Genomic DNA, 9,323 nt, shown 5'->3' with positions numbered 1-9,323 from the left:
GCCGCTGCATCGGTGAGTGTGGTTGGGGAGCCGAGCTAGCCCGAATAAAGACTCTTTGCTTTTGCATCGGACTCGGCTGGCTCCCTGGTGGTCTTTTGGGGATCTTGAAATCTGGGCATAACAAGTGACATGAAGCCAAATGAGCCAAGTCTTTATTTCAGAGAGGAATTACTCCCGTGGCGGAAAGTTTGTTTCTTTGGTTATCTGTTTTTATTCATCTTCTTTAGGCTTTGCCCCACGTGAAGCCGAGGACGGGCCTTCTTCTTCTCCTCTTTACTTTTACGTCTTAAGAAATCGGTGTCCCTGTGGTGCCTCGTGGAGGCTGGGGAGATCCGTTTCAGGAGGGTGTACAAGAAGTAGGCAGGGATGGGCAGGATGGTGAAGACAGTGAGCAGGGCGAGCAAGACTTTCCCCCACGGCGGATAGTTATGGAGCACTTCGTTTGACTGTGGAGGAAAGGGAGGAAGGTTTAGAACACCCAGGTTATCTGAAGTGAGATGCAGAAGGTGGGGGGAGGAGATGAACCAAGGCAAGAGACCAGATCACTTGAATCCCCAGGGAATAAGATGATTGGGTCCCAGAGGCAAGAGTGGATTGAAAAGTCTGTCCCCGTTCCCTCGAGGGGGGGTAGGGTGGGTGTGGGGTCCGGGGTCTGTGGGGGGAACTCACGGTGCTGGAGTTCCAGGCCATGTAAGTGATCGGCCTCACATATAGATGAATCAGGATGCTTACAAACAGGACCAGCAGCACAAATGGAGACACAAAGCACCATAGCCAACGATAAATGGGGGAGATGGGGCGCCCCAATATGATAATCAAGTCAGCAAGGAACCTGGGAGGAAGGGTCATAAGGCTTTAGAAGGGCCCTTCCGGCCTTACCCAGCTTTGGGGGAGGGGTCAGCCCAAACCCAGCCTCCGAAAGACCCCTTCACATTTCTTAGACCTTTCTGTTCATCTCCAAACCAGTCTTCTTACCTCTAAAATCCATCCCTTTTCAGGCTAATTTCTGTCCCAGCCCCAGAATTTAAAAAAATAGATATTTTTTTTCACCTTCAGGATGAAGCCAAGTTCCTAAATGTAGCTTCTTTAAGCCCATGTACCCCGCTATCTTTAGTAATGCGATACCTTCTTAGGCGCATTACAGACACAAGTCAGGTTCCTTCTGCCTAGAATGCTCATCTCTTTCCCTTGATGAACTCCCCTCCATCTGTCCAGATCCTGTTTAGGCATCCCCTCATTGCCTGACTCGATTGCTAACCACCTGTGTTTCTCCAGCACCCTGGGCAGCCCCGACCACCTGCCCCAGGGTCTGCTTCTGTGCCTTCCTCTTTGGACTCTGAGAGAAGAAGCTAAATATAATTTATCCCAGTATCCGGAGGACTCACTACAGACCTGCTTGGAGCGTGGGAGGCCCTAAGTCCTATCTGAGCGGGAGCGAGTGTGTGGGCGAGTGTGCGTGATGCCGAGAGCCACCGTCGCCTGGAAAGGCTGCCACCCTTGGATGGCACGGTGCTTCTCAAAGGTTAGGGCGCATCGGGATCCCTTCGGGCAGCGGTTCTCAACCTGTGGGTCGCGACCCCTTTGGGGGTCGAACGACCCTTTCACAGGGGTCGCCTAAGACCATCGGAAAACACATATATAATGACATATTGTTTTTGTGATGAATCGCTATGCTTTCGTTATATTCAATTTGTAACAATGAAATTGGGGGTCACCACAACATGAGGAGCTGTATTACAGGGTGGCGGCGTTAGGAAGGTTGAGAACCGCTGCCTTAGGGTTTCTGTTAACATGCAGCCACTGGTCTGAAGTGGAGCCTGAGGGCCTGCATTTCTAATGAGCTTCCCAGCGAGGCCAGTGCCGCTGCTCCATAGAGCGCACTTGGAGAAGCAAGGGCGTCCATGTTTCAGATGTCCAGACCTCCCTGGTCAACAGTAGGGCTCAGGGTCCCCTAGGTCCTGCTACAGACTGTTCACCGCTTTGCCATTGTACATTTATTTTTCTCCCCAAACCAGCCCATGTCTTTCTCCTTCCCACCCTCCCGGGAGCTGTCCTTAGCCCTGGGATCAGAGCAGGAGGGGCCCCGTTCTCCCCGAGGGTGTGTGGAGGGAGAGCCTGGGCTTGGGACTTCACCTCCGGGCCCCATAGATCCAGGCCATGGACACATTCTCCAAGATGAGGATGAGGAAGAGGGGCAGAGAGGCCCAGTAGTCATCCAGCAGGTTCACGTAGTAGCTGCCGGAGGGCTGCACGAAGAAGCAGCTGCCCAGGAACATGGCCACGCACACACCCACTGGAGGGGGAAACAACCAGGCTGGGATCAAGGTCAGAATTCACGCTGGGCTGGAGGAGTCCTGGTGGGGTTAAGCTACACCACGGCCCCGCCGGCCGCCGGTGAGAGCGAGGTCATAGGTCAGAGCACCTGTGAGCAGGGTTGTGTGTCTCCGAAGGCAGGAGAAGGTGTCCTGGAGCGGGGTGATGATGCCCTGCAGGATCCCTTGCATGGTGCTCAGCCCCATGGTCACCAGAAACACGAAGGTGATGATGGCCCAGAAGGTGGATCCAGAAAACACAGCGATGATTTCAGTAAATGCCACAAAGGCCACACCCGGCCCCTCCATAACCTGTAAAGTGAAAGGAAGAGGGGGGGGCGGGATCAGAGAGCCCGTAGAGTCCTAACTGGGCTCTTGTCCCCGCCCCCCCGAAGTGATCTGCAGCGCTGTTCCTTAGTGGCATTGTAAGGAGGACTTCCGCCCGCAGCAGCTGCTGGTCTGGCCTCTCTCTGGTGTTGGCGCTCAGCAGGCTTGTACGAACGCTGGCGCTTGCTGCTACAGAGCCTGCCATTGCCTTCTCACTAAAGGAGGCTGGTAACCTTGCTCGGTTGCCCGGGATGCTGCTCAGAATTGCCTCCCTGGATTCTATGGGCCCTAAGGAGAGCTGGAGTTTCCAGTGCTCTGGGGGAGGTGAGGGGAATTCTAGGACTCCCCTCCCCCTCCCCCCAACCCTTACCTACCTCCTTTAATTGCTCAGATAAGTCACAATTGGACAAGTAGGGTAGGGCCATGAGTTTGGCTCCTGCAGGGAGGTTGCCAAACCACCTGGGGTAGGTGTAGCTCATATGCTGATACAGGCTCTCCGGGAGCCGGAGCTCAGGAGGCAGCACGCCCGCAGTGACCAGGTTCGTCATTCTCTCAGCATTCCTGGGGGCGGGAGTGGGATCATGTACAGTCATTTGGGCCTCAAAGACAACTTCTCTCTTATTTTCTGGACGAGAAGGGAAATCGCTAGCTGGGTCTCGGCTCTGTGGTTTTCCTGAGGGCAGGGATGATAGTCTGATTCACCATTGGCTATGTTTCCAGAACTCAACTCAGGGGTTGGTAGATAGGAGATGCTTTATAAAGAAATGTCTGATAAGCAGTTTTTGAAATGAATGGCAGAGGGGATGAAAATAGGGAACAGGCAGGGGACACATGTAATACTTTCAACAGTTAAGAATTACTTTTTAAAAAAAGAAAATAGGAAATAGGCTATAGGGGTTCGTGCTGTGGGCATTTTTTGTGTGTGTTTGTCTACTGGTTCAGTTGAAGAGATCCCCTAATTTTTCCGTGGCGACTGCCATGGAATGGGGCAAACACACCTTTGAAAACATCCAAGTTTGGGGTTTTCTTCGTTTAGAAAGGCAGCTCGTAAAGAGAGAGATTTCAAATGTTTCTAAAGTTTAGGATGCTCACATCTGAGGGACCCATGTTGACTGAGCCCACATCCCTGACGGATGGGGCCCTAGACTAGAGTTCTACGAGCTATTTCTAAGACTTGGGTCTTTGGGACGCAATCCATATGAAATACTGGGCTCACTTCAGGTAACATTTCTCACTGTTCTCTGTGGCCAAGTAGCCCAACGTGGCAAATACAAACAGCGTGGCAGTCACAGAGATAATCAGGTTGAGAAGAGCCACGGCAGAGGCATCCATGATGCAGTTGTTGGACCGAGGGACGTATGAACTGATGGCAGTGAAGCTGCCAAAGCCGGAGCCCATGGACAAAAAGAGATGGTTCCCTGTCCGGCGCCACACGTCCACAGAGTACAGGGCTGGCACCTGAGGAGGAGAAGTGCCAGGTGAATTGGGATATAAGGGGGGGAGGACAGAAGACAAAAGAAGGGAATGAAAGGGGGATCTAGGAGGGCCTCTACCAGACTACACAGTCCCTGCTACCCCCACTGGGATAAGAGGGTTAACGGGTGAGGGACACCTCACCTGGGCAGCAAACAAACTCTTGATACCAAAGTCTGCTCCTTTCAGCATGAGACTCCGGATTAGGATACAGATGAAGATGATGTAGGAAAGGAATACTGAGACATACAGCATCTGGGTAGGAAGTATGATTCTTCAAAGAAAGTTCAGCAAAGGCAAAAGTTGGGATAGTAGGGCCAAACTATTGGGAATCAGAGGTCAGATGAGGAGAAATGAGAAGTTGGAATGGCTGGTTTGGCTCAGTGGCTAGAACATCAGCCCGCAGACAGAAGGGTCATGGGCTAGATTCCCAGTCAAGGGTATATACCTTGGTTACAGGTTCAATGCCGGCCCTGGTTGGGGCAGGAGCGGGAGGCAACTAATCGATGTGTCTCTCTCACATTGATGTTTCTCTCTTTCTGTCTCTCCTCTCTCTCCCTCCCCTTCCACCCTCTCTAAAAATCAGTGGAAAAAATAGCCTATAAAAAAGCTGTGGGACATTTAAACAGTGGAATACTACGCAGCTGTAAAAAGGGGGGTCTCTTACCCTTGGAGACAGCATGGATGGACCTAGAGACTATTATGCTAAGTGAAATAAGCCAATCTGAGAAAGACAAATATCACATGATCTCACTTATTTATGGAATCAAAGAACAAAATGAATTGACCCACAAAATAACAACCAAAGCAGGGAGAATGGGACAGACTGACATACCTCAATGTGGGGGTGGGAGGACGAGAAGAGACAAACCAAATAACTTATATGCATAGCCCATGGACTCAGGCAATAGGGTGGTGAAGACCTGGGGGAGTGGGTAGGGGCTGGGCAAAGGGGGGTAGTGGCAGGGAAATGGGAGACATCTGTAATACTATCAACAATAAAAAACATATATTAAAAAATGATGTTCTTTTATTAACATGCTAGAGGCCCAGTGCACAAAATTCATGCACGGGGCGGGTGGGGGGGGTGGTCCTCAGCCCGGCCTGCAACCTCTCCATTCCAGGACCCTTCGGGGGATATCCGACTGCCTGTTTAGGCCTGATCCCTGCATCGGAAATCCCTCTTGCAATCCAGGACCGCTGGCTCCTAACCGCTCACCTGCCTGCCGGCCTGGTCACCCCTAACTGCCCTCCCATGCCAGCCTGGTCACCCCTAACTGCCTCTGCCTTGGCCCCACCACTGTGGCTTTTACCGAAAGGACATCCGGATGGATGTCTGGAAGACGTCGGTCTAATTAGCATATTACCCTTTTATTAATATAGATATCTCTAAGCAAGAACATCTAACCTAATAAAAGACAAACATGCAAATTGACTGTACCTTCTCTATGCCTTAAGCCATGCCCACCAGCCAATCAGAGCGACTATATGCAAATTAACTCAACCAAGATGGCGGCCAGCAGCCACGGAGCTGGAGTGAGCAGGAGGCTTGGTTGCTCCAGTGATGGAGGAAGCAAGCTTCCTGCCTGCCGCAGCCGGCTCTGAGCTCCACTCAAGGCTACAAAGTTTCAATTATAGAAGGTAAATAAATCCCAGAATAAAAGAAAAAAGAAAAAAAGGAGAGGCTGGGAGCTTCCATCGCTGGGGGGCTTGGCCAGCCTGAAAATGGCCCTCAGCCCCTCACCCAGACTGGCCAGGCACCCCAGTGGGGACCCCCCACCCTAAAGGGGGTGTGACCAGCCTGCAAACAGCCATCAGCCCCTCACCCAGGCTGGCCAAACCTCCATGAGGTGAGGGTCCCCACTAGGAGGAGCTTGACCAGCCTGCAAACAGCCATCAGCCCCTCACCCAGGCTGGCCAAACCTCCATGGGGTGAGGGTCCCCACTGGGAGGAGCTTGACCAGCCTGCAAACAGCCATCAGCCCCTCATCCAGGCTGGCCAGGCACCCCAGTGGGGACCCCCACCATGAAGGGGGGTGTGTGACCAGCCTGCAAACAGCCATCAGCCCCTCACTCAGGTTGGCCAGGCACCACAGTGGGGACCCCCACCCTGATCCAGGACACCCTTCAGGGCAAACCAGCCAGCCCCCACCCATGCACCAGGCCTCTATCCTATATAATAAAAGGGTAATATGCAAACTGACCCTAACAGCAGAACGACTGGGAATGACTGGTCACTATGACACACACTGACCACCAGGGGGCAGACCCTCAATGCAGGAGCTGCCCCCTGGTGGTTGGTGTGCTCCCACAGGGGGAGCGCTGCTCAGCCACAAGCCAGGCTGCCGGCTGCCAGTACAGTGGTGGTGGTGGGAGCCTCTCCCACCTCCTCAGCAGCGCTAAGGATGTCCGACTGTAGCTTAGGCCTGCTCCCCGCTGGCAGGTGTACATTCCCCGAGGGCTCCCGGGCTGCCAGAGGGATGTCTGATTGCCAGCTTAGGCCCAATCCCCCGGGGAGCAGGCCTAAGCCAGCAGGTGGTCATCTCCCGAGGTATCCCAGACTGCAAGAGGGCACAGGCTGGGCTGAGGGACCCCTACCAAGGGCACAAATTTTTGTGTACTGGGCCTCTAGTTTTAAATAAAAATTCAGGTTAAAAAATATATCCTCAGGTGAAAATTTTTTTAAAGCCCAGCTGGTGTGGCTCAGTGGTTGAGCATCGACCTATGAACCAGGAGGTCACAGTTCAATTCCCAGTCAGGGCACATGGCCAGATTGTGGGCTCGATCCCCAGTAGGGGGTGTTTGGGAGGCATCCAATCAATGATTTTCTTTCATCATTGATGTTTCTCTCTCTCTCTCATCCTCTCCCTTCCTCTCTGAAATCAATAAAAATATATTTTTAAAAAAGAAGTTGGGATCTACAGGCATCAAGTTAGGAGAATAATAGGGGTCTCAGGTAGAAAGGAGTCCATCAGATGAGTAAGTTAGAGGGTAACTCACCTTCCCAGTGGACTTGAGCCCTTTGATCATACAGATGCAGATAATTAACCAGGACACAAGTAGAGAGACAGAGAGATGCATGATTGGTAGCCCACCCAACTCAATTTCATCTGTGGTCTTCAGCACATGCCGGTACCAGAAGTATGTGGTGGATGTTGTCCGTGAACATTCAGGATCTGAGGTGAACTGGCCATGGAGGAAACTGCAAACCCAGGTTCCTCCCCTTCTTTTCCTCCACCCGCTCCTTCCCATCCCATTTCATCATCCATCTGCTTGTCCATCTATCTCAATGATCCTCTTCTTCCTTCATCCCCCTTTCCTCTTCTCAGCCCTCCTACTTGCCCTTTTCTTCCCTCCCATCTCACCAAAACTGGAGTTCTTCGTTAAGGGGCACAATGACCACGGCAGGGGAGACTGGAAAGACTGAACCAAATAGTAGAGACTCCAAGCCATGAGCACACTATAGTACAAGCCCACGATGAAGCACACCTAGGGACCATGAAGAATTCTGGAGGCGGGGAAGAAAGGTAGGCCAGCAGAAGGGAGGGAATTGGACAGAGGATCGGGGAATTGAAGGGGCTTGACCCACTGAAATGAAATCATGGGACCCATTCCAGGACAAGGGTTGGGATAAGGGTCAGTGTAAAGGGTAGGCCTGGGCAGCCCAGGGCTCCTCACCATGAAGCTGCTATACCCCACACCACCAAACCAGGGGCTCATGTTCTTCCACACACCAATGCTGCCCTGATGCATCCTCTGACCAACGGCTATCTCCATCACGAGGAGAGGAAATCCGACCAAAATCAGCATAAGGATGTAGACGATGATAAAGCTCCCTGTGCAGGGGATTCAGGAGGGCCTTGAGGAACATCTGGTGTTTTTAGTCCCTGGCCTTTTCTGAAAGTCCAGGAAAACACATTCCCTACCAGTGACCTCCCTCAGGGCCAAGGGCATCAGGCTTCAACTATTTCCACATCCCTCACCGTCCCAGGTGTCCAGTCCCTTATCCCCCAGTTCCTAGAAGACCCAGATACCTAGTTTCTACTCCGACTCTTGACCCAGACCTCCAGCCCCACCTTATGAACCCAAGTATTCAGATATCCTGTGCTCACCCTCCCAAGGTTCTTTGTATTCACATACTTAGCTCTTGCCCCATTCAGGACCCCAAATCCTCATCCCCTACCTATCTCAGAGACCCCAGAGAAGCCAGAACAAGCCTCTGGCTCCTTGACCCTTCATGGGTTCGAGATTCCTCCTCCCCAGGCTTACCACCTCCGTTGTGAAGACACAGATAAGGAAAGCGCCAGATGGTGCTCAGCCCAACGGAGTAGCCCACCTGAGCCATGAGGTACTCAACCTTATTGGCCCAGGATGGTCGGTCAGTGGCCAATTCGTCCTTTGGCTCATCTTTGTCTATGGCTTCCAGTGTTTTCTCGATATCTTCATTAAACCAATCCATACTTGGTTCCTCCCCATTCAATTCCTCAGTAGGCAACACCTTGGCGTTTTCGGTTGGGGGAGCTGAGGTCGTAGCAATCACAGGCTTGGAATCTGAAGGTCTAGCAATCACAGGCTTGGAATCTGAAGGTCTAGCAATCACAGGCTTGGAATCTGAAGGTCCAGCTATCACGGGTTTGGAATCGGGAGAGCTAGACATCTGGGCATTCTCATCCTGGGACTCCATGTTTTCAATAACATTCATCATTCTGAGAAGGCTCTAGTTTCTGCTTCTGCAAGGATGGGGCCTCCTTCCTTCTTGACCTTAAGGACATCAAGAACTTTAAATTTTAGCTGTATGAGTTGAGGAAAGACAAGACTAACCTTACAAAAACCCTGAGGCTTGCCTGGATGGCATGGCTTAGTGATTGAGCATCGACCTATGAACCAAGAGGTCACGGTTTGATTCCCAGTCGGGACACATGCTCTGGTTGCGAGCTCAATCCCCAGTGTGGGGTGTGCAGGAGGCAGCTGATCAATGATTCTCTCCCATCATTGATGTTTCTATTTCTCTCCCGCTCCCTTCCTCTCTGAAATCAATTTAAAAAGACATTTTTTAAAAAAAGGGATTACAAGAGAGTTCTGTGAACAATTAATTGTACACCAAAAAAACGTGGACAATCTACATAAAATGGAAAACTTATAGAAACAGAAAATCTACCAAGACTAAATCACAAAGAAATAGCAAATCTGGCCCTGACCGGTTTGGTTCAG

General features: G+C 51.6%; 1 protein-coding gene across 1 annotated transcript; it reads right to left on the bottom strand.

The window, feature by feature from the left end:
- Positions 1-200: 200 nt before the first annotated feature.
- On the bottom strand, positions 201-8,817 carry LOC118655430 (orphan sodium- and chloride-dependent neurotransmitter transporter NTT5-like). Its single transcript, XM_036307236.1, has 12 exons — positions 8,776-8,817; positions 8,382-8,715; positions 7,791-7,948; positions 7,478-7,601; positions 7,113-7,288; positions 4,257-4,367; positions 3,856-4,097; positions 3,014-3,200; positions 2,423-2,624; positions 2,134-2,293; positions 670-832; positions 201-446 (listed from the first exon to the last, which is right to left on the bottom strand). Exons 1-12 carry the CDS (start codon positions 8,815-8,817, stop codon positions 201-203), a joined length of 2,145 nt encoding a protein of 714 aa, XP_036163129.1.
- Between the last annotated feature and the right edge of the window lie 506 nt (positions 8,818-9,323).

The sequence above is a fragment of the Myotis myotis genome, unplaced genomic scaffold (genome assembly GCF_014108235.1).
Source record: "Myotis myotis isolate mMyoMyo1 unplaced genomic scaffold, mMyoMyo1.p scaffold_m19_p_45, whole genome shotgun sequence".
In the NCBI taxonomy this organism is placed as follows: domain Eukaryota; kingdom Metazoa; phylum Chordata; class Mammalia; order Chiroptera; family Vespertilionidae; genus Myotis; species Myotis myotis.
Note: the sequence above shows the minus strand (reverse complement) of the source record. Positions and strands in the feature narration are given on the sequence as shown.

Coding starts and splice junctions, on each gene's coding strand:
- LOC118655430 (XM_036307236.1), bottom strand. CDS start 8,817: ATGATGAATGTTATTGAAAACATGGAGTCCCAGGATGAGAAT. Junction 8,716..8,775: donor TGGAGTCCCAGGATGAGAAT/GCCCAGATGTCT, acceptor TCAGATTCCAAG/CCTGTGATTGCTAGACCTTC. Junction 4,368..7,112: donor GGCTCAAGTCCACTGGGAAG/GTGAGTTACCCT, acceptor CTTCCTACCCAG/ATGCTGTATGTCTCAGTATT.